Source organism: Maniola hyperantus, chromosome 25 (genome assembly GCF_902806685.2).
Source record: "Maniola hyperantus chromosome 25, iAphHyp1.2, whole genome shotgun sequence".
Classification (NCBI taxonomy): Eukaryota; Metazoa; Arthropoda; class Insecta; order Lepidoptera; family Nymphalidae; genus Maniola; species Maniola hyperantus.
Genome location: NC_048560.1, coordinates 2,407,489 through 2,432,077, shown reverse-complemented (window position 1 = coordinate 2,432,077; position 24,589 = coordinate 2,407,489). Strand labels below are relative to the sequence as shown.

At 40.6% G+C, this 24,589-nt stretch overlaps 1 protein-coding gene across 1 annotated transcript in view; it reads left to right on the top strand.

The window, feature by feature from the left end:
* Positions 1 to 24,589, top strand: part of LOC117993800 (dynein axonemal heavy chain 1-like) — an 81,237-nt gene that overhangs the window by 31,801 nt on the left and 24,847 nt on the right. Inside the window, exons 39-58 of the mRNA XM_034981664.2 lie at positions 278 to 432; positions 1,112 to 1,229; positions 1,943 to 2,146; positions 2,752 to 2,965; positions 3,451 to 3,613; positions 4,118 to 4,236; positions 4,843 to 5,048; positions 5,253 to 5,415; positions 6,658 to 6,818; positions 7,467 to 7,688; positions 8,531 to 8,625; positions 16,259 to 16,397; positions 17,103 to 17,265; positions 17,943 to 18,112; positions 18,871 to 19,092; positions 19,601 to 19,762; positions 20,440 to 20,617; positions 22,130 to 22,260; positions 23,256 to 23,361; positions 24,375 to 24,529. Of these exons, the coding sequence (XP_034837555.1) occupies positions 278 to 432; positions 1,112 to 1,229; positions 1,943 to 2,146; positions 2,752 to 2,965; positions 3,451 to 3,613; positions 4,118 to 4,236; positions 4,843 to 5,048; positions 5,253 to 5,415; positions 6,658 to 6,818; positions 7,467 to 7,688; positions 8,531 to 8,625; positions 16,259 to 16,397; positions 17,103 to 17,265; positions 17,943 to 18,112; positions 18,871 to 19,092; positions 19,601 to 19,762; positions 20,440 to 20,617; positions 22,130 to 22,260; positions 23,256 to 23,361; positions 24,375 to 24,529 (3,246 nt within the window). The remainder of the gene's footprint in view (positions 1 to 277; positions 433 to 1,111; positions 1,230 to 1,942; positions 2,147 to 2,751; positions 2,966 to 3,450; positions 3,614 to 4,117; positions 4,237 to 4,842; positions 5,049 to 5,252; positions 5,416 to 6,657; positions 6,819 to 7,466; positions 7,689 to 8,530; positions 8,626 to 16,258; positions 16,398 to 17,102; positions 17,266 to 17,942; positions 18,113 to 18,870; positions 19,093 to 19,600; positions 19,763 to 20,439; positions 20,618 to 22,129; positions 22,261 to 23,255; positions 23,362 to 24,374; positions 24,530 to 24,589) is intronic.

The window sequence follows — 24,589 nt, the reverse complement described above, 5'->3', positions numbered from 1 at the left end:
AAAAGGAAAAGTTGACTGACTGATCTATCAACGCACAGCTCAAACTACTGTACAGATCGGGCTGAAATTTGGCATGCCGATAGCTATTATAACGTAGGCATCCGCTAAGAAAGGATTTTTGAAAATTCTTCTCTAAAGGTGTGAAATAGGGGTTTGAAATTTGTGTAGTCCACGCAGACGAAGTCGCGTGCATAAGCTAGTTGTTACAATGTTCGATAGTATGCAACCTTTCATAAGCGAGTACGACTCGCACTTGACCGGTTTTTTATGGTTACAGTGCTATGAGATCCTTCGTGATGCTCTAACAGCCATCAAAGGGAAGCTGGCACCGGATGGATTTCCCTTCACCCCTGTCCACACATTCGTGGTAAACCCCAAGTCTATCACCATGGGACAGCTCTATGGGGAATTTGATGTGAATACTCATGAATGGTTTGTCAGCATTTTGTGAACTTCCTTAATTTTTTTCTATTAATTCAACAGTGCGTGTTGCCAATGGTGACATAATATGTATCCGAGACATGGTCGCTTACTATGGGCCTCATAAGAAAGCTCAGAGTCACTCAGCGGGCGATGGAAAGAGCTATGCTTGGAGTTTCTCTACGTGATCAAATCAGAAATGAGGAGATCTGTAGGAGAACTAGAGTAACTGACATAGCTCAGCGGGTGGCGAAGCTGAAGTGGCAATGGGCAGGACACATAGTTCGAAAAACCGATAGACGTTGGGGTCCCAAGGTGCTGGAATGGCGACCTACCGGAAAGCGCAGCGTTGGAAACCTCCACACTAGGAGGATTGATGACATCAGGCGATTCGCAGAGAGCCGCTGGTTTCAGGTGGCGCAAGACCGTGATGTGTGGAAGTCCCCACAAGAGACCTATGTCCAGCAGTGGACGTGGATGATGAAGCTGAGTAGACTTCTTCATTCTCCTCTATTTATAATTTAGTATTCCATTTTTTTTAAATAAAATATCAGGTACTTTTTTAGGTGGAGTTAATGCTGTTCTTCTCAGACCGTGGCGTATGGAAGTCCCTACAAAAGACCTATGTCCAGCAGTGGACGTCTATTGATTGTGGATGATGTTGAACTTTAGAATATTTTATTTTTGTCAGGACTGACGGTATACTATCGAGTTTAGTCCGAGCTGGCATAGCGGTGGAGGACATGGACAAGCGTTGGTACGTCTTCGATGGTCCAGTGGATGCTGTATGGATTGAGAACATGAACACTGTAAGTAAACCTTTGCTTTTTTGCCTTGCCAGAAAGATTTTAGTTTATTCCTCTTGTTAGTTTGGAATTTTAGTTTTTCTTCTGAAAAAAATCATCTGCCCTAAGGTTGCTTGGAAGAGATCGCTAATTTAGTGACATATCAGAACAAAACTGCTAGACGGATCGGACTGAAATTTGACGTGCAGATAGCTATACAACGTCAGTTTTAGTATACGCAAAACCTGAAAGTAGTTTGTTCGAATCAGTAACCGAAACGATTGCAATCATTTTTACAACGTGTTATATTTTGACCAAAAAATACTTTACAATCTTGCAAGTTCGGACACCAGGTTGAATGACCGCATGCACCAGCTAATTTGAGCTGCGTGAGCGGGAGCGCGCATGATCAACGCCAGCCGTCTCGTTCACTCACAGCTGCACGCTTGGGGTGACCATGTTTTTGCGATGACAACGACTCAACAAGCTTATAACTTCGTAAATTTTCATTCAATATTTTCGAAATTTTGCACACATATTCTTTATGTAATAATATTCGACACGTATGTCGGTTTTTGCGTTAACTAAAACTATCATTGTATAACGTAGGCATTGATTTTAAAAAATTCAACCCTTAAGGGGATGAAATAGGGGTTTGAAATTTGTGTAGTCCACGCGGACGAAGTTGCGGGTATAACCTAGTAAATAAAATAATCATGCTTCCTGATCTCAAACAGGTATTAGATGACAATAAGAAGCTATGTCTATCAAGCGGTGAGATAATGAAACTAACTGAAAGACAACGGATGATCTTCGAAGTAGCAGATTTGGCAGTGGCATCCCCTGCCACGGTATCAAGATGTGGTATGGTGTATCTGGACACACAGGTGGTTGGTTTACCACCGCTGGTCAACGCTTGGATGAAGAGTAACCTTCCACCGGTATATCATTATCTTCTTCTTCTCTCTCTGGGCTGGTTTCCGCACTTAAACGTTTCCGTCTGTTGTGCGTGCATTGCCCCTCCCCGCTAAAGTCGGTAGCTTATAGCTCTATACTTATTTCGCTGGCTCAGTGAGCCAAAACAGATCTTGGCTTCCAACAGTAGAAGTTTCCACTTATGCTTGTACTGCGCTGTTCGGAATTCAGGTCTTCTAGCTAGGCAAGCGCGCTATGTCTTAGGCTGCATCAGCACTTGATAGTAGGTCTGATTGCAGCCCTGCGCTAGTCTATACATTTATAATTGGATGGCCCAAACAGAACAGAGTGACAGCAGATGATCTTGGAAGTGGCAGATTTTTATTTTATTTTCTTCCAGTGCAAGATCGCCATTCCAGCACCTTGGGACCCCAACGGTACCGTTAGACGTTGGGGTCCCAAGGCCCATTACCACTTCAGCTTCGCAACCCGTTGAGCTATGTCGGTTACTCTAGTTCTCCTACGGATCTCCTCATTTCTGATTTGATCACGTAGAGAAACTCCAAGCATAGCTCTCTCCATCTTCCGCTGAGTGACTCTGAGCTTTCTTATGAGGCTCCATTCGTTTCAGATTGCTGATAACATACGCAAGATCTTCCCCGGTCTTATCACAACATACTTGTATCCAGCACTGCAGCTTCTGCGTTCAAGTTGTACTGAAATCGTGACCTCCATAGATTCATCTCTTGTGCTAAAGTTTCTTGAGCTCTTAGACTATAGGCTGAGACCTCTCACTGGAAAAGATGATAGACCACCACCAGGTGCTCCCTTCTTGGCCATGATGCGTAAGTGATCTTGGACTATGCGCTCAATAACGTACCTATAGTGCATTCAATATTAACTGGCGTGATTCCACTTGACACCGTCATTAGCAATGGCTGGTGAATTCAAAAGTATTGGTGCGCCTCGGACGTGTGGTGGGGGACCTCGCGAGTGGGTCCCCGGTCGAGGGTCCGCCTCGGCGGACTTCACTTCCTGGGTCGCGGTTGATTGCTTCGGTGTTCCCGTGACCCAGTCGCCAGGCGATGCGCAGGAGCGCCGCTGGGTTTTAGTGGATATTCCGGTTGCCTCTCGGCTGGCGAGTCCCACATACCTTATTTCCAGTTGGCTGGCTGGTTGGGTAGCTGGCTGGCTTCCAGGAGGGTGTGAACAAAAAAAAGGGGTGTGTCCCAGAGGTCAAACCTCACGAAAATCAGGCTGACGTCCTAACCACTAGGCTATCAGCGCTTTAAAACCGTACAGTTGGTAAATTACATTCTCATTTCCACAGCAAGATTAGCACCCTGCTGGGTGATCTGGTCGGTGATCTGGTCCGTGGGTGCAACATGCGACCATAACGGTCGAGCCAAGTTCTCCGATTTCATGCGGGACCTCATGGATAAGAATGAGGCTAAGCCACTATTTCCTAAAGAAGGAAGAGTGTATGATTACACGTAAGTGATTCTGTATCTCAAAAAAGTAAAAGGAACCCTTATAGGATCACTTTTTGTCTGTCTGTCGTGTCTATCAAAAAACCTACAGGGTACTTCCCGTTGACCTAGAATCATGAAATTTGGCATATAGGTAGATCTTATAGCAGACATAAGGGGAAAAATCTGAAAACCATGAATTTGTGGTTACATCACACAAAAAAAATTTTTGGTCATGAACTAATAATTAGTATTTTCAATTTTCGAAGTAAGATAACTGTATCAAGTGGGGTATCATATGAAAGGGCTTCACCTGAGCATTTTAATACAGATCGAAAATTACGATTGTAGTACGGAACCCTCGTTGCGCGAGCCTGACTCGCACTTGGCCGGTTTTTTTATTATATTGTTTTACCTACACTTCAGGTAAATTTCTAAAGGCAGGCTTTGAATTACTTATGCATTATTATACTTGATCAAATATAGCAATACACTTGGATTATCTAGCATTGTGGTGTTTTCTCTCAGACTGCACGACGGAGGATTTACTGATCCAACAGACGATGGTGAACCGGCAACCCCATACTGGTACAACTGGATGAACAACCTCGAAGAGTACGAAGTAGATCCTGAATGGCAATATGCAGGTAATGGAGCCGATTCTGTTGTCTTTCTCTTAACTAAATTTTGACCCCTTTTTCTTTTTTTTTCTTTTTTTAATACAGAAGGGGAAAATCCTCATGGACACCCGAAGGTAGAGCCGGACTCTTACCGGCTAAAAAACCCCTTCTGTCGCCCTGTTTGCCGTGTGCCCGCCTTTCAGCCTAAACACAGTAACATTATTGTCTATAATATAATTCCTATTTAACTTGTTTTTCTCTTCGCCTTTCTTCTTCCTCTTTAGAGCTTATTTAGACCCCTTAAAGAAAGGTCTGGCACGCGCTGGATCTCTCTCTATTAGGTATATTGCCAAAAAATAATGTTCTGAACAAGATCATACCCACGGAAAAATCACGTAGTTTCAGCTGTGCGTTGATTTCAAGAAAATTTCAATTGAACAAAATTTTTCACGGTTTAGGAACCAAATAAATCGGCGCCACCTCTTAGATACTAACGAACCCGTTTGAAATCCAGACGTCACTGAGGTTGCAGTGGTGCCACATTGGCGCATAAGCACTAATGAGTCGGTGCCATTTTGTTTGTTCAATAACCCTGTCCATACAAAGTAATATATAAGTCAACGACTGCTACAGATATCGAAGTGCCAACATTAGACAACGTCCGCAGCGCAGCTCTCCTCGGCTACAAGATCGTCAATTACAACCACGTCATATGCGTCGGCCCCACTGGCACGGGCAAGACTGTCACAATAACGTCGAAGCTCTCAAGAGGCTTGCACAAGAAGTTCATATGCGAGTTTCTGGTCTTCTCCGCCCGGACTTCTGCCAATCAGACTCAGGTATTAGATTATGCTGTTATCATCGATAAAAATGACAAGATATGCTAAAGCAAACAAAATTTTTCACGGTTTTGGAACCAAATAAATCAGCGCCACCTTAGATATGAAGTTTTCACTTTTAAATTTTTCACTTACTCAAACCTCAAAAAAATAAAGGGAAAAAAAAATTTTTTTTTCACTTTTAAAAATATTGGTCTGATATAGGACGTTATAGACAGCAAGTTGGAGAGACGACGCAGAGGAGTGTTCGGTCCTCCGCCAACCAAGCGTCAAGTGTTCTTCATTGACGATCTCAACATGCCAGCACTGGAGGTGTACGGTGCGCAACCGCCTATCGAACTGTTACGTCAGTTTATGGACTTCTCTGGTAATTAATTGCTGCTAGTCGCCCCTTTTTTAGGGTTCCGTAGCCAAATAGCGTAAAAAAATATATGATTATGCAAACATTGCAACAATGCATTACCATGCAAACTTCCACCGAAACTTGTTTTGAACGAGATCTAGTAAGTAATGTTTGATTTATCGTGAAAAATGTCGATAAAATACGATTATAATACGGTCTGATTCGCACTTGGCCGGTTTTTTTCAGGATAGGTGTGCGCTTGACAATTATCATGGTAAAGCAATGATGTGGTCTAAGTTAGAATGCGCTTGCCTAGAAGATGCTTCATGCCTTGAAGGTACTTAAGTCATACATGCCAGGAACCAGACGCTGGAAGGGCATTCCAAACCTTAACCAGCCAGCCAACCAACTGGAGGGAAGGTATGTGGGACTTGCCGGCCGAGAGGCAACCGGAATACCCACTAAAACCTAGCGGCGCTCCTGCGTGTCGTCTGGTAACTGGGTCACGGGAACACCGAAGCAAACCACCGCGACCCAGCCAGCGACATCCGCCGAGGCGGACCCTCCACCGGGAACCCCGCTCACGAGGTCCCCACACCGCACGTCCGAGGCCAACGACAAAGTGCGTGCGCCTCCCGACCCGGGGACCCAACGGGCGACAACTGCAGACTCCGCACACGTCACCCGCGTCCCATCCTCCGCTTCATCAACTGTGACCTCTACTAGTCAGATGGACATGCGGAGAATCTCGGACGCCCAATGCATCCAGAAGGGACCAGCAGCACCCAGGCACACTGGGAGGTTACCTGTCTGGCACCCCAATATTCGACGTCTGCTAGTGTAGGTGAAGCCTCGGCGTTTTGTTAGTGTGTCTTAACCACAGACCACCACCTATAGACGCCTAATAGCCGAACACCCCCGCTCACCAAGCTTAGGCACTTGCTTAGCATAAAAGTCGGCCCACGCCCGTTCGGTACCCTCATTCCGCACATTGTTTTGATTACGTGACTTTTAAGTCCACCAATCACAACAAAGCATTCTCCCCTGTCCCCCGCCAACATTGCATTGCAACTTTTTTTTTGGGGTTTGAACCGTCGACCTTTCGGTTTTCAGTCCACTCCTTTACCGGTTGAGCTATTGAGGCTCTGAATTTACGATTTTGTTTCATGGAAAACCTTGTATATGCGAACTCTAGGAGTTGAATTTTCTGTGGTCTTGACTGTCATAAACTGTGCCTGGAGGTGACATGAACTTGTTATATCATAGGTTGGTATGACCGGACCAACATCGGAGAATTTAAGACGCTGATCGACGTTGGACTGGTAGCGGCGATGGGACCACCTGGTGGTGGACGGAATCCGGTGACCATGCGTCTCATGCGGCATTTTCACTATATTTCTTTCACAGAAATGGAGTATAATAGCAAGGTATATTATTTTTAGGGTTCCGTACCTCAAAAGGAAAAACGGAAACCTTATAGGATCACTTTGTTGTCTGTCTGTCTGTCTGTCTGTCTGTCTGTCAAGAAACCTACAGGGTACTTCCCGTTGACCTAGAATCACGAAATTTGGCAGGTAGGTAGGTCTTATAGCAGACATTCGGGGAAAAATCTGAAAACCGTGAATTTGTGGTTACATCACTCAAAAAAAATTAAACTGTGGTCATGAACTAATAATTAGTATTTTCAATTTTCGAAGTAAGATAACTATATTAAGTGGGGGTATCATATGAAAGGCATTCTAAAACAGATTTTTATTTATTTTTATACATCATAGTTTTTGAATTATGTAGTAGGTACGGAACTGACTCGCACTTGGCTAGGTTTTTTCTTATTTCGTATGCAATAAAGTTTTCTATCTACTTATTTATCCATGGTTACCTTATGTCCTGCTTATCCTTGAAACAGATATAAAAATCTTCTTCAGTAATTCAGATCAGTTCTTGATCTTGCAACATTTTTTGAAATTGTATATGCTTACCAATAAGCACACGAATTGTTCGAGATCAAATCCATGTATATGTGTAACAAGATAATTGAAAATATACGTTTTATTTGTTTAAAAAAACTTTTACAGTACGCAATCTTCAACACAATATTAAAATCTTGGACGCGTAACTTCAAAACCGGAGTGGCCATCCGCGAAAACGCGTTTCTCAAGAGTTCCATTGAAGTATTTAATTCCCTGGTAGAAGAACTACTGCCTACGCCTACCAAATCGCACTACACTTTCAACCTGCGGGATTTGAGCAAAGTGTTCCAGGGCATTTTGATGGTCGATCCCACGCAAAACATCACGGTATGGAGCTGATGGTTTTTTTTTAATAAGAGATAGCGAGCAATCGAGCAGGTGGGTCACTTGATGTTAAGTGATTACCGCCGCCCATGAACATTTGCAGCACCAGAGGAACCGCCGATGCGTTGCCGGCCTTTTAGGAATTTGTTGGTCCGCCCCTTGAATAACCCCATGATTATTTTTTGGACTACAAATAAATATCCTAATTGCCAGCTCACTACAGTGCACGGGTCTCCTATCAGTATGAGAAAGATTTTGACCATAGTCCACCACGCTGGCCACCGCAACGGAGCTACCGATCGACATGATTCGAAGTGGGTCTTACCCAGCAAGAGTCTCAATTCTCAGTTTAGGCGGTACCAACTTAATGTTTTTCAACGATTTTTTTAAAAGACTAGCTGACCCGCCCCGGCTTCGCTCGAGTGTAATTTAGAAAATCGAGGTGGGGGTTGAATTTCCAAAACTCCTGAAATACATATTTCTATGACGGACTTTCATACAAACTTTCATCCCCTATTCAACCCCCTTGTAGTAGAATTTCCAAAAATCGTGAAGTATATATTTTTTTATTTTTAACCGAAAGCTTAAATACTTACCAATTTTCATCAATGTAACTTCAAAACTGACGGACTTTCATACAAACTTCCATCTCCCATTTAACCCACTTAGGGGTAATATTTCAAAAAATCCTTTTTTAATGGTAACCTACTTTTTACAAAGAACACACCCTCAAAATTTCATGTCTCTAGGGCCAGCGGCTTAGGCTGTGCGTTGATATATATGTCAGTCAGTCAGTCAGGACTTTGAATTATATATAATTATAGATCTATAAAAAATTGTTTTAGAATGAGGATGATGTGATAAGGCTGTGGTATCATGAGCATCAACGAGTGTATCAGGACAGATTAGTCAGTGATGAAGACCGGAAGTGGTTTGTAACGTAAGTATTGTGACGTTGTAAATTTTGAACTACTAACTAGCGTTTCGTTTTTAATAAAAACCAATTTTGTTCAAAGTATGTTGGTGCCACCTAGCATCAAGGTGCAGAACTACGCGTGGGTCGATGTTCAGAGTTCATTCGAGCCACAATAGATGGCGTTTGCTTCGTTGTCAATTGTCGTAAAAATAAAACAAAAATAATTAAATAAAACCATAATATCATTTGTTTATTGTTAAGTCATTAACAAAACGGTTCTTATAATATATCCTTAGGTTCCGCAAATATTCAAAAATGAATTGGCTTCATGATCAAACTAACTGAGAGCGGCCACACTCGGGTTGCGTCTGGCAACACCGATTGGTGAGATTTAGAATTTTTCTGGAGTCAACATGTGAAGACGAATTTTTTCGTTCCAGGAAAATCTCACTCCTTTTCGCCCATGGCTTCGCCTGGGAAAATACAATAGTTATAAATTTAGTCATCCTAACGTATTTCAATGTTTCATCAATTATGGTGAGTGAAAAATCAAGTAATGTGGATTCGACAAAATGGCGGTTTGGTTAGAGAAAATCCTAATTTCATGATTTTCCCTTTCAGTTCCAGTTATTTTACCTTCCCAAATAAATGAGGATAATGGGTTGTGGGTGGACTCCTGAAAACCATTGGTGGCCAGGAGTTCAATAGGTGAGTTGTGTTTGATCGGGAAAATTCCACGTGTCGAAATTTTCACACAGCACCAATTATAATCTTGTTTTTCTTTGTTGCAGGGTTTCCGTTTGCGTTTCCGTTTTAGTTTCCGTTTGCGTTTCCGTTTTAGTTTTCGGTTTTCGTATTTATTTCTTTTGCACATTCACGTTGGCAACTTAATTCTATGGATAAGACTTGGTGAAAATCTTTGTAATGAAACATTTCGGTTGTGAAGAATCAAGTTAAATCGAGTTTTGGGAGCTTGGCCGATGCCGTCCAGCTACCTTGCAGTCTTCGCACCTACAAGTAAGCAAATGTTTGTATCCTGGAACAGTTTAGTGAACCTTCTTAGTGTATGTGTACAGTAAGAACCCTGTCTTTACTACTGAGCTTTATTTTGAAACAATTTTATGAATTTTACTGTGTCATTGTCTATTCCATGCCAATGGCATCTTAAATTTAAAACATAGATTTTATGTACTATCTACCTAAGGCATTCTAATGTATCTAAATTAAGTCTTGGCATTAAGCTAGAATAACTAAGCATTATTAGCCATCACTATGTATTAAGCGACCCCGGTAAAAGTTACATTAAAAACAATTTTGCCTAACATCTAGCAAATTTCATTTATAACACCTCATATACATTACAAGGGAGTCGACGGCTAGCTTCTATTCTTTACTAGGTAGATAGATCAAGTAAAGTAAATTATTTTTTTCCTCTAATCTTTGTAAGGTGGTAGATTATTCCGTATCCGGGTATATTTCTATTCCGCCCAATTTACCACCCTTACAAATGGCGCCCGAACGTTTTTTTATATAGTTATTTCAGTATATTTTGAGAAATTTTGTGAATTTTATGAAATGTACTCCGCTGATTGTACAATTTTCTAAGTGGTGACACATTGCAAAGAGCTCTAAGCTGTTTTTTATGGTTAACTAACTAAATAATAACTAATAGTTAGAAATTTTGTCTGATAGTGTAAGTAATTTTCTGAGTATAGTCCAACATTGGTTTTTTTTTCTTATTTAATTAACACATTATAAATGGTGCTTATGCCGTTCAATTATGTTATTTGACTTACCTTTGAGGTGTATAAGTGAATGTTTGCCTTCAGTTTAGTAATAAACATTGCTTAACTGAGTTGTTGTTGGGTATTGCTTTCAATAGTAAGTACATCTTATGTTTGAAAATTCCGGTAACTTAGTATAATTAAAGTTTTGAAACGCTATGTACCGTTAACTAGTTACACACATACATTTATAAATACTAAGAGTTACAACTTGTGAAACTAAATATATAAACTATATTCAGAGATTACATTAAGTTCAAGTATGAAGTTATGAACAATTTTTTGTCAGTGACTTGATACTTCATTATTTTGTTGAAATTTTGTTTAGAGCTGTGTTAAGGTTATGATAAAAGCTACTTCACACACAAAACATGTTAAGTTTAATTGAATGCTGGTAGTTTAAAGTGACATTTAGAAACAGATTTTGTTGTATTTTAGGTTATGTGTTAAAAGTGTAAAGTAACAGCCATCAAACCATTGCACAATCTCTTTGTTTTTTTTTGAAAGATAATATGCTAGTCAGAGTCATTGCAACTTTGTTGCCTGTTTACTTTTGTAATTGTAAAGGTTGTAACACACTGTGTACTCATAAAGGTGATACTGCACCTTACAATCATTTATTCAATTTTGGGAAGTTTTATTTTGTTATATTTTGTTTACTATAGTAATAATATGTGCTTGTATTATTAACGATATTTTGGAATAGGAACATAATTGATAAAATAGGTTAGGATAGACTTAAGAATATTGTTTTTGTTGTGTATTTTGCTTGTGTATATTTAATAGTTTAAATAACTTCTTTTGTGTTTGTGTTTAACCAATTGGTATAAGGCTAAACATAGACAGTTACACAAGCTCGATATTTTGTTAAATGTGTTTTGACTTAACACAATGGAACAGACTTTTGCCCAGTTTCATTCACTTTTGAAGGACGAATTGTGTTATGAGGTATCCATTCGTTCCGAAACTCCAGCACCTACAGTGCTAGGTTTAAAGAAACAGTTAAAACAATTAATTCAGGAAATTCCTTCTGAATCAATTTTAGAGACGGATTTCTCTTCTGAAAGTGAGTTAGGGGTTATTACTAAAAAACTTCAAGACTTAGAAGATTTATTAAAAAAGTGTTCTGACACTAAGTATGTATAAGGACGTGGTTGAGTACGTTAAGAATTGTGATACTTGCTCTGCGTATAAACACACGACATCAGCCACTCCAGGTCTGCTAGGGAAGCCTAAAGTCTGCGAGAGACCTTTTCAGGTCATTTCGGCTGATTTAGTCGGACCTTTGCCTAGGTCTAAATCAGGATTTACATTTCTTTTTGTGGTGACGTGTTGTTTTTCGAAATATACAATGTTGTTTCCGTTACGGCGTGCCACAGGTGCCGCTGTTGTTAAAGCGCTAGAGAATTTTGTATTTTTGAACCATAGTGTTCCAGAGACTGTGATTGTGGACAATGGGTCCCAATTTACAGGATCTGAATTCCGTAATCTCATTAAGCGTTATAATATTCCGAAATTACACTACACACCACTGTACACTCCGCAAGTTAACCTTGTTGAGAGGTACAATAAGGTTGTTATGACTGCTGTAGCCGCTTTTGTGAAAGATAACCACAAGTCCTGGGACGAAAACCTGTACAAGGTCCAGTTCGCCATAAACAGTGCGGTTAATGAATCCACTGGATTCTCCCCGTTCTTCCTTGTCCACGCTAGAGAACCGGTTTTAAATGGTTCCTTCTATAAGGACACGGATAAGGAGTACGAGGCCGGAATTCCAAGGGAGGAATACGCAGGAAAGTTTGGAACTTTGGAGGACATATTTGGTCAGGTTAGGAGAAATTTGTTTCAGGCTCATGCAGAGTATGCAACGCATTACAACTTAAGGCGTAGGTCTGCAAGCTATTCTGTTGGGGATATAGTGTGGAAAAAGACCTATCCACAAAGCGACGCTACAAATTTTTTCGCAGCTAAGCTGGCACCTAAGTATGAAAAGTGCAGGGTTGTCAAGGTTTTGTCACCTTTGGTTTACGAACTAGTTAGAGTAGCTGACAACCACCCAATAGGCACTTGGCATATTAAGGATATTAAGAAGTAGATATTTGCCATTACTTAGTTTGGTCTAAACTGTTTGAATATTTAAGTTATCAATATTCAATTAGGAATTTGAATGAGTGTAGTGATGTTCTGAGTTAACAGTTACATTACCATGGTTCAGTTGAGGAGGAATGTAGTGGATGTATGTAGGGATGAATATGTGATGATTGGAATGCTTGTGGTAGACCAACCGGTTGAGAAAGTAAAAATGCAAATATCGTACTTTGGGGATAACGAAAAGGGGGGGTTTTGTGTTTTGTTTTCGTTTTCCTTCTAGATAATGGATCATTTCTGTTATTTTTCCGATTCTGTTCCGAGATCTATTTTCTAGGAGAGTTATTTCGTTTTTTTTCTCATATTCCGATTTTGATTCGGTTTTATTTTTCCGAATGGGATAGAGAACGGTTGCCATATCAGATGGACCCGTTCACAACCAGATTTTCCGTATTTGTTGAGTAACAAATATTACGATGGTAGTTTAAAAGAGTGAACCACCGTAGGCCTAGACGCATTCTATCAGTCAGCTGAAGAATGATGCCAAGATGTTTCCACTCAAGTGTCTTAGACACCATGAAGTTTTTTTGTATATATTCTTTTTAGAAGTTAGGGTTGTGTAGTTAAGTATAATGTATAAAACCTTACACTGTTTTCAGTATATTTATTTTGTTAGACAATTTTCCTTGTTAGTAGTAGATGTGCGTTCACGCGTAACTTCTGTGTTTTTTTTGTTTGTTTGTTTCAGGCAAATTGTTAGTAGTTGTTGGATGACGCTGAGGGCAGCGTGGTTCAACCTGTTGAACCTTTTCGTAGGAGGGGAAGTATTGTGACGTTGTAAATTTTGAACTACTAACTAGCGTTTCGTTTTTAATAAAAACCAATTTTGTTCAAAGTATGTTGGTGCCACCTAGCATCAAGGTGCAGAACTACGCGTGGGTCGATGTTCAGAGTTCATTCGAGCCACAATAGATGGCGTTTGCTTCGTTGTCAATTGTCGTAAAAATAAAACAAAAATAATTAAATAAAACCATAATATCATTTGTTTATTGTTAAGTCATTAACAAAACGGTTCTTATAATATATCCTTAGGTTCCGCAAATATTCAAAAATGAATTGGCTTCATGATCAAACTAACTGAGAGCGGCCACACTCGGGTTGCGTCTGGCAACACCGATTGGTGAGATTTAGAATTTTTCTGGAGTCAACATGTGAAGACGAATTTTTTCGTTCCAGGAAAATCTCACTCCTTTTCGCCCATGGCTTCGCCTGGGAAAATACAATAGTTATAAATTTAGTCATCCTAACGTATTTCAATGTTTCATCAATTATGGTGAGTGAAAAATCAAGTAATGTGGATTCGACAAAATGGCGGTTTGGTTAGAGAAAATCCTAATTTCATGATTTTCCCTTTCAGTTCCAGTTATTTTACCTTCCCAAATAAATGAGGATAATGGGTTGTGGGTGGACTCCTGAAAACCATTGGTGGCCAGGAGTTCAATAGGTGAGTTGTGTTTGATCGGGAAAATTCCACGTGTCGAAATTTTCACACAGCACCAATTATAATCTTGTTTTTCTTTGTTGCAGGGTTTCCGTTTGCGTTTCCGTTTTAGTTTCCGTTTGCGTTTCCGTTTTAGTTTTCGGTTTTCGTATTTCGCTTTCGTTTTCCGTATTTATTTCTTTTGCACATTCACGTTGGCAACTTAATTCTATGGATAAGACTTGGTGAAAATCTTTGTAATGAAACATTTCGGTTGTGAAGAATCAAGTTAAATCGAGTTTTGGGAGCTTGGCCGATGCCGTCCAGCTACCTTGCAGTCTTCGCACCTACAAGTAAGCAAATGTTTGTATCCTGGAACAGTTTAGTGAACCTTCTTAGTGTATGTGTACAGTAAGAACCCTGTCTTTACTACTGAGCTTTATTTTGAAACAATTTTATGAATTTTACTGTGTCATTGTCTATTCCATGCCAATGGCATCTTAAATTTAAAACATAGATTTTATGTACTATCTACCTAAGGCATTCTAATGTATCTAAATTAAGTCTTGGCATTAAGCTAGAATAACTAAGCATTATTAGCCATCACTATGTATTAAGCGACCCCGGTAAAAGTTACATTAAAAACAATTTTGCCTAACATCTAGCAAATTTCATTTATAACACCTCATATACATTACAAGGGAGTCGACGGCTAGCTTCTATTCTTTACTAGGTAGATAGATCAAGTAAAGTAAATTATTTTTTTCCTCTAATCTTTGTAAGGTGGTAGATTATTCCGTATCCGGGTATATTTCTATTCCGCCCAATTTACCACCCTTACAGTATTAAAATCTTTCCGATCTCTCTCCTGTCGTGTCGAATTGCCTTCTCATCAGGCTAGTAGTACATACCTTTTTTTAATTCGGATACAAGTTAGCCCTTCACTGCGATCTCATCTGATGGTAAGTGATGATGCAGTCTAAGATGGAGCGGGCTAACCTGGAAGGGGTATGGCAGTATGGTAGTTTTTATTAAACCCACACTCCTTTGACCCCTTCGACCTCGCACCGGAAGACGCAGTGTTGGAAAAACCCCCGCTAAATCGCTTGGCTGCACGGCTTTGTGGGTAGGGTGGTAAATGGCGACGGCCGAAGTCTCCCACCAGACCAAACCAAAAATTTAGAAATTATAAAATACCAAACCCCTGCCAGGAATCGAACCTGGGACCTCCCAATAATAAGACCATAGGGCTTACCACTGCGCCAGAGAGGTCGACCTAGTAAGGGAATAAAGAGTAGGTAACGTCATACCTACTTGTGCACTATAATATCTCCCGCGCAAATGGCTATAATCTAAAAGTTGGGCTCCGTGGCCGAAAATTAGTCGAAAAAGAAAGGAAGAAAGAAAGAAAGAAAAGAAGTTTATTTTCCAATCTGTGCCACACATTGTGATGTGTCACACATCATGTGTGGCACAGGTGGATGGCAAGATGTAGGTATCTTATAACTAAGAGCTGGTTATTCCGACGCTTCTTCCACCTGAGCATTAAGCCCAACGTGCTTCAAGCAAAAGAAGCGCCGGAACAAACTGTAATGTGTGGTACAACCCGAAAAAGCGTCCCAGCTCAGCATTATGTTGTATGACTTGACGCACAATAACATTCAGCGCTGATTTTCAGCTAGTACCCTGAACCGGGTGACGCCACGGAGTCATAGACTATCAACTACTAACAATAATACTACCAATTACTAGTTATAGTTACAATGGTACCTACTGATTCTGAGCACAACCTAATTTTAGAGTATTCGCATCCTCTTCTTACTAATGTAATATGAAAAGGACAGACGCAGTTTGACAGTTTTAAATTTAATTTTTAGATACTAAAACCCGTGATTTTAGCGCACAGTCGCGAGCCTACTGTTTAAATTTGTAGCGTGCACTAAAATTTAGAGTCTTTAAATGTAAACTTTATGTTCTGTCCCTTTTTAGCATTGTTAAAATGAAAAGGATGCAGATACTCTAAATTTAGTTTAGAGCAAGACAACGGAATACTAGCTGTCAGCTGATGCGAATTTGTACGCGTGGATTTAGGTTTATGAAAATCCCGTGGGAACTCTTTGATTTCCCGGGATAAAAAAAGCCTATGTCCTTCCCCGGGATACAAGCTATCGCTCTACCAAATTTCGTCAAAATCGGTTGAACGGATGGGCTGTGAAAAGCGAGCAGACAGACAGAAACCGTGCATTAGAGTTAAATAGAGTTAAAATAATAAGTAAGTAGGTATAATATTTTTCTTGTCGTATAGTTTGCTGAATAAAAAGATTCAAACTGAATTCAAGAGGAAATCTGCGGACGTGATTGGCGGAAGACTGATGTTGTTTGGGGATTTTATGGATATCGGGGCTGATGAACGGAAGTATATCGAGATTACTGATCAGGCAGAGGTTATGGACTGCTCAAATTAATAAAAAAATCTACATCTCTATATATATAAAAATGAATCGCTAAATATGTTGCTCATCGTAAATCCCACGCACGCACAAACACGCTAAATCCCACGAACGTAGGCTCCATGAACATGTTAACGTCGAGGCTATCCAGCTCCTCGACAACACAGACTTAAGAGGACTAAGCCTTTTGAGCTAGTGTAGTTATAATGAAAGTGTAGTGCTAGTGCAAATCAAAGATCACACGAACAAAGTGAAAGCATATAGTGCTAGTGCAATTTAAAGAACACAAGAACAAAGTGTCTTCCAATAAGGTATCCTAACTATAAACTAAGCTAAGTCAATGGACCGATTCTTAGGTATAATATGTACGTTTATAAGTTTAGGTTAATAATATAATATTGCTTATTAGCCTTGGACGATTTAACCTAGGTTAAATCGTCCAAGTTATTAGCCTCTCTCATAAGCTAGGTTGTAATGGTAGTAAAGTACTGGTGTCAGTACTTTACGACAAAAAAAAAAGTCGCAAATCTCGAGAACAGCTGAACCGATTTCGCTAATTCTTTTTTTATAATATTCCTTGACGTACGAGGATGGTTCTTATGAAGAGAAAAATTAAAAAAAAATCCTGAAAAAGAATCGACTGTTAGGCGGTACGAAGTTCGCCGGGGCAGCTACTGACTTATAAAAATTTTGTAACAGCTGGATGAGGTTCTAGCACACCATCTGAACGAGTACAACCTCTCCACAACGGCTCCATTGGACCTGGTCTTGTTCGAGGATGCTGTGGCGCATCTGTGTCGCTTATCGCGAATCATGAGGCAACCAATGGCCAACGCTTTGCTGCTTGGTATGGGAGGATCAGGTATGTTTACATTTCATAATGTACACTACCTTATTCCCGCGACTTCCTCCGCGTGGACTGCACAAATTTCAAAGCCCTATTTCACCCCCTTAGGGGTTGAATTTTCAAAAATCCTTTCTTAGCAGATGCCTACGTCATAATACCTATCTGCATGCCAAATTTCAGGCCGATCCGTCCAGTAGTTTGAGCTGTGCAATGATAGATCAGTCAGTCGCAGTCAGTCAGTCAGTCAGTCAGTCGGTCATTTGCCTTTTCCTTTTATATATTAAGATTTAGCCGGCGCGGGTATAATCTCCTCACTGACACCACATTAGTATCTACATTGCACCCATGCGAAGCCGGGGCGGGTCGCTATTCCCTATTAAAGGATGGAAATTAGTTACCCTTAACAAGATTATTACAGGGCATTTAATGTCGCAGGATAGATAAAAAATTCTTACACCTATTCTGAATAGCCTTTAGAGCCTCAATAGCTTAATTGGTAAAGGAGTGGACTGAAAACCGAAAGGTCGACGGTTCAAACCCCGCCCGTTGCACTATTGTCGTACCTACTCCTAGCACAAGCTTGACGCTTAGTTGGAGAGGAATGGGGAATGTTAGTCATTTAACATGGCTAATATTCTTTAAAAAAAAATGACTTTGACTTTGACTTTGACTAACATTTAAATCATTGACAGGTCGACAATCATTATCCCGGCTTGCGGCAAACATGGCAGAGCTGCAGTGTATGCAGATTGAGATCACCAAGGCGTACGGACAGGCGGAGTGGCGAGATGACCTCAAGAAGACCATGATGAAGGCTGGCGCTGAGAACCGAGGCATTGTCTTTCTATTTACTGATGCTCAGGTAAGGTTAAAGCAATCCATAGTAGTATTATAAATGCGAAAATGTGTCTGTCTGTTTGTCGGTCTGCTAGCTTTTCACGGCCCAACAGTTTAACCGATTTTGATGAAATTTGGTACAGAGTTAACTTTACATGCCGGGGATGGACATAGGCTACACACACACACAACAGGATTTATATAGCTACGCTACGCTCGGGAGTTGCTCCAGAATCCCTCGTTACGCTTGGGATTTATCCCGGCGTGACGTAGGACATTACCCCCACGTTGAATAATCTACTATTATACGTTGTGCCAGATCATTCATTGAACTTAAATACAGTTGGAACTTACATCTATTAGCGATGTTGCCAAAAATTTTGGGATATGGGATTATTTAAAGGGCGGATTAACCAATTTTTAATATGCCGGCAAGGTATTCCTCTGGTGCTCCAATTGTTCATGGATATCTTATTCCAGCTATGATAGCCTAGTGGTTAGGACGTCCGCCTTCTAGGACGGAGGTCGGAGGTTCGAGCCTAGGCACGCACCTCTAACTTTTCGGAGTTACGTGCATTTTAATTAATTAAGTAAATATCACTTGCTTTAACGGTGAAGGAAAACATCGTGAGGAAACCTGCATGCCTGAGAGTTCTCCATAATGTTCTCAAAGGTGTGTGAAGTCTGTCAATCCGCGCGTGGCCAAAACCCTTCTCACTCTGAGAGGAGACCCGTTCTCTGTAGTGAGCCGGTGGCGGGTTGATCAGGATGATCTTCTTCCAGATAAAAATGGAGTCATTCCTTGAGGACCTGAACAACATATTAAGTTCAGGAGACGTCCCAAACATATACGAAGCGGAGGACCTAGACGGGATCTACATGTCAGCTAGACACGCTGTTATGGAGATGAATCTGCCACCTACTAAGGCAAATCTGTTTGCGTGCTACCAGAAACGTGTGAGGAGCAATCTCCATATGGTTGTTGTTATGAGCCCTGTTGGAGAGGTTGGTAACTATCACTACCCATATTATAAACTAGCTGATGCCCGCGACTTCCGTGTCCGCGTTTTTTAAAAATCCCGTGGGAACTCTTTGACTTTTCGGGATAAAAAGTAGCCTATATCACTCTCCAAGTCAACCTGAAAATCTCTCTCAGTAACTCTTGAAACATTATCACGGTGTATTATGATGTTTCGAAATGTCATGATTTTTCTTGCTGTTAATAATGAATCAGCTATTTCCCGTGCCTTCAACCTGATAGATTTCGGTTTCGGTAAAGAATATTAGCCAAGTTAATTGCTGACTAAAATCCCCCTTTCCCCTCCAATTAAGCGTAAAGCTTGTGCTAGGAGTAGGTACGACAATAGTGGAACGGGTGGGGTTTGAACCGGCGACCTTCTGTTTTCAGTCCGCTCCTTTAAGCTATCGAGGCTTTGTATTTCGTGAGTTGTTAGTGGGAGTCAACGTTATAGGAGGAACTTTCGAAGTAATAAGTTGTTTTCAAATATTACAGATCTTCCGAGCCCGTCTCCGCCAGTTCCCTTCCCTGGTCAACTGCTGCACCATCGATTGGTTCAGCGAGTGGCCCAAATCCGCCCTGGAGTCTGTGGCCAGGCATTTCTTGTACAATATGCCGGAGTTGCGGACCTCTGATGAAGTTATAGAGTCTTTAGTCGTAAGTTGAGGTTTTTTGGTAGGAGGCTAGGGCAATGCCCCTTAAACTTAAGGGGAAAATTTATAAAACATTTATACCTACATATATTTGTCACATTGTATGGTTCAGAATGTTGGGCGGTAAAAGGGACGGATGAAAGGCGAGTACATGCGACTGAAATGCGAATGTTGAGATGGATGTGTGGTGTGACAAGGATGGATAAGATAAGGAATGAGTATATAAGGGGAAGTCTAAAAGTAGGCGCAGTGGTAGAAAAGACTAGGGGTAATAGGCTGGCATGGTATGGACATATAATGCGGAGGGAAGAAAGCCATGTCACAAGAAGAATGTTAAGTATGCATGTGGAAGGAAAAAAGAGGGGAGGACGACCAAAGAAAAGGTGAAGAGGTGCGTGAAAGAGGATATGCGTAAAAAAGGAGTGGATAATACGTTGACGAACGACAGACAGACAGGGCCGACCCCACGTAGCGTGGGATAAGGTAAGGAAGAAGTCTTAAGAAGCTAGGGCAATAGCTAGTTACCATCTTACAAGCAAAGCCGTGCGCCAAGCGATTTAGTGATCCGGTACGATGCTATAGAAACCGATAAAGTTTGAGCTGTCGACCTTTCAGTTTTCAGTTCACTCCTTTACCCGTAGAGCTATTGAGGCTCTAAATTGTATTGTTTTCTTGCGTCAGTCTGTGTGCTGTTTCGCTCACCAAAGCGTGGTGGAGGCAAGCGCCAAGTTCCTCGCGCAACTCAATCGCCTCAACTACGTGACGCCGATGTCGTATATGGAGACGCTGGGCGCTTACGCGGAAATGTTTAAAAACAAACAAACGTCCATACTCACTGAGTCCAATGCACTTAAAACTGGTAAGTATGAGTTCAGTTTCTTAGATTATTTAATGAATAATGATATTATTCACTACTAGCTGATGCCCGCGACTTCATCCGCGTAGAATTAGGTTTTTAAAAATCCCGTGGGAACTCTTTGATTTTCCGGGATAAAAAGTAGCCTATGTCACTCTCCAGGTCTTTATACAAAAAACCCAGGACCCATACAAAAAATCACGTCAATCCGTTGCGACGTGATTGAAGAACAAACCAACAAATTAACAAACCAATAAACCAACAAACAAACACACTTTCGCATTTATAATAAGGGTACTGATTACCCTTAGATCATCAGTTTCTTTTTGTCGTAAAGCACTGACATTACAATCTAGCCTATGAGGGAGGCTAATAAGCAATATTATATTAACCTAAACTTATAAACGTACATATATACCTAAGAATCGGTCCACTGACTTAGATTAGTTTATAGTTAAGATACCTTATTGAAAGACACTTATGTTCTTGTGTTCTTTGACCATCATCAGTGAAAGGCTAAATTCCGAAAGACCGCAGGATCAAATAACCAAAGGTCCTTTGTACTAGTCCTTGGAAGGAGGTTTTGTTACAAAATGTATTTCAGATTTCAATATGGTTCCAAGTTCGATAGAACTAAGCACTTTGATGGTTTCGACTGACCGTTATTAATTTCAGCAAGCGAATCAACAGATCAATAGCAATATTATAGAAAAGGGTGTATTTAGTCGGATTTCCGGGATCCTGAGACACTTCATTCCGGACGCGGTCATCTGGGTTTTTAGTGGGTATCCTGCAGTGGCGTGCAGGTCATAGAGGCATAAAATCACTGCTTACCCTAGTAGAACTAGCTCAGTGCTTATTCTTCATTATGACCTGCCAATAAATAAGTACCAACTTAAATGCCTACCCTGGCTTTGTACCCTGTGCACGCCACTGCTATCCTGTAGTAGTTCCAGTGAGTCCCACATTTTAACTGCTTCTGTGCGGGATGCGCAAGTGCGAAAAAAAGAATGTAGTTATTTAGGTACTTCGTCTCAATCGCATCCGATATCCGGGATCCTGAGACACATCATTCCTGACGCAGTCTGTGCCGCAGGGTTTTTAGTGGATACCCTGTGGCAGTGCCAGTGAGTCTCACATACCCGCTTTTGTGCGGGATGCGTACCTAAGTGCATTTTCCCCAGCGAAAAAAAGGGTGTATTTACTCTCTGATCTATCAACGCACAGCTCAAACTACTGGACGGATCGGACTGAAATTTGGCATGCAGATAGCTATTATGACGTAGGCTAGGCATCCGCTAAGGAAGGATTTTTGAAAATACAACCCCTAAGGGCTCGAATTTTGAGACTATCGCAGCGATTCTCTCCTCCGTGGCGATGGCGCCTTAGTCTCAAGAAGCTAATCATTATGATCATCATTATTATCAACCCTTGGACTGGTTTACTACTGAGCATGGATCTCCTCTCAGAACGAAAGCTTTATATTTATTTGGTTTTTTTTTTTGGTTTAAAAAGGTTTGAACAAACTGAATCAGACAGAGGTTGAAGTTAAACAACTACAAATCGAATTGGCTGAACTGAAACCGTTAATGGAAAAGGCAGCGGAGGAAACAAGAAAAGTCATTGAGCAAATCGCTGTTGATACTGTAAGTGGCTTTTATTTCTAAAGAAGGAGTAAGACTGAAATCTTTAGAGCGTGCTTTGATTATAGACTTAAGTCACTGTTAAAACGAGACAGATTTGTGCCAGCTATATGTATAACGCTGTCTCGTTTTAAGTTTTAACCGTGTCTTAATTCTGAGCAAAGTCAGAATTCGCTCAATAGATCTCACCCTGACTCGAGGCACATTGCGGCAGAGATTTATTTTATAACTAGCTGATGCCCGCGACTTCGTCCGCGTGAAATTAGGTTTTTAAAAATGCCGTGGGAACTCTTTGATTTTTCGGGAAAAATAGTAGCCTTTATGTCACTCTCCAGGTCATTAAATATACCCATGCGAAAAATCACGTCGCTCGATGCGATGCTCCTTGCGCCGTGATTGAAAGACAAACCAACAAACCAACATGTTGTATAGAAGCAGGCGTTACTTTGCAGAAGTCCATGATATACAATGAACCAAAAGCTTAATTTGCTATAATCCGCTGAAACAGGTCGAATCTGTATATGACGTAACATGCAGCATGCGAAATGCACCGCCCGCCCTCCCACTGCTAAACATGCAGGAAAAAGCAGCCACTAGGCACTAGGCAGGAGATGTAGACCTTACAATCCAGAATTGCTTCGGGCGTCGGAAACGTGCGTCGAGTGTGTTTTGGGATTTGTGTGGTGCTGCGTAGTAGTGGTGCGTATTACTTGCGTGGTGGCTGCTTTTTTCCTGCATGTTTAGCAGTGGGAGGGCGGGCGGTGCATTTCGCATGCTGCATGTTACATCATATGCAGATTTGACCTGTTTCAGCGGATTATAGCAAATTAAGCTTTTGGTTCATTGTAACAAACCAACGGACAAACACACTTTCACATTTATAATGAAAGTATGAATGATAACTCTGACCCCTTTAAAGTTAGTTAGTTAAAACTTCCTTTGCAACTGACAACATTAGGGTTTAAAAAATTACTTACTGAATACGTAAAACATTTCAGGAAATAGCGGAAGACGCCAGAATAAAAGTGGAAAAGGAACAAGCCATAGCCGAATTGATGGCTAAAGAGACGACTGCAATGGCTGAGGATGCCCAGCGAGACCTAGGCAAGTCCCTAGCCAATTTCTCAGGCGCATTAAATTGGGTATTTGACTCCAACTTTTTTATTACTTTATTATAAACTAGAATAAAAATAAGGACGTAAACTGAAAAAACTAATTAAATCGATCAAATAACAAAAAAGTTATTTAAAGCATTTAAATATTTCTGATTAGACAGAGATAGCGATACAGCATTTTGACGTCACAACTTACTAATGCCATAGTAGCTTCGTGCGGTTTCATACAAATTTTCGTTTTGCGAGAAAGGGATAGAAGACCGACTCCAAAATTAAAATGCCTGTAACTTTGTAAATCTTTGTTGGATTTTAATATGGTTTTCAGCGTACGTCATTATTGTTATCCTAGTTTATAATAAAGTAATAATATTTATCAAATTCAAAAGTAAGCAAATACCCAATTCAAAACGTTTAAGTGCTCACAATTTAGACCGTTGCTGTAGCTACAGAAAAAAATTCATGTACTTACACCATTTTGAGTCATCTCCATCTGTAATTACGGGGCTTAGAAAAAACAATCAGCAATGAGAAATAAATAAAAATATGTTTTAGAATTCACAGGTAAAGCCCCTTCATAATATGATATTAATAATAATCTTACTTTGAAAGTTAAAAAATCTAATTATTTGTTCCTAACCACATTTAATTTTGTTTTTTTGAATTGACGGTATTTGGATTTATTCCTTTACTTTTGCTTTAAGACCTACCTACTTATCAAATTTCATGATTTTAGGTCAACGGGAAGTATCCTATACGTTTTCTTGATAGACACGACGAATAGACGGTCAGACAGACAGGCAGACAGACAACGAAGTGATCCTATAAGGGTTCCTTTTTTCCTTTTGAGGTACCTACTACCCTTAGGAACCCTTAACATCATATTGATCCCTTGCTCCATCGCGACGTAATTGAAGGATAAACCAACAAACAAACACACTTTCGGATTTGTAGTGATGAGTAGTGATATGGGTAGTGATTGTAATCCCTTGCTTTTGTTACTAGACGAAGCAATGCCAGCACTAAGAGCTGCTGAGAAGGCTCTACAAGAACTAAACCGTAATGACGTGGTTGAAGTGAAAGCTATGAAGAAGCCACCTGCAGGCGTTGTACTGGTCATTGAGTCTCTGTGCGTGGTCTTCGATATCAAACCAATCAAGGTTAGAATAATAACAAATCTGAAGTACAGTGCAACAAGGCTATCATGGCGCGTGGCGAAA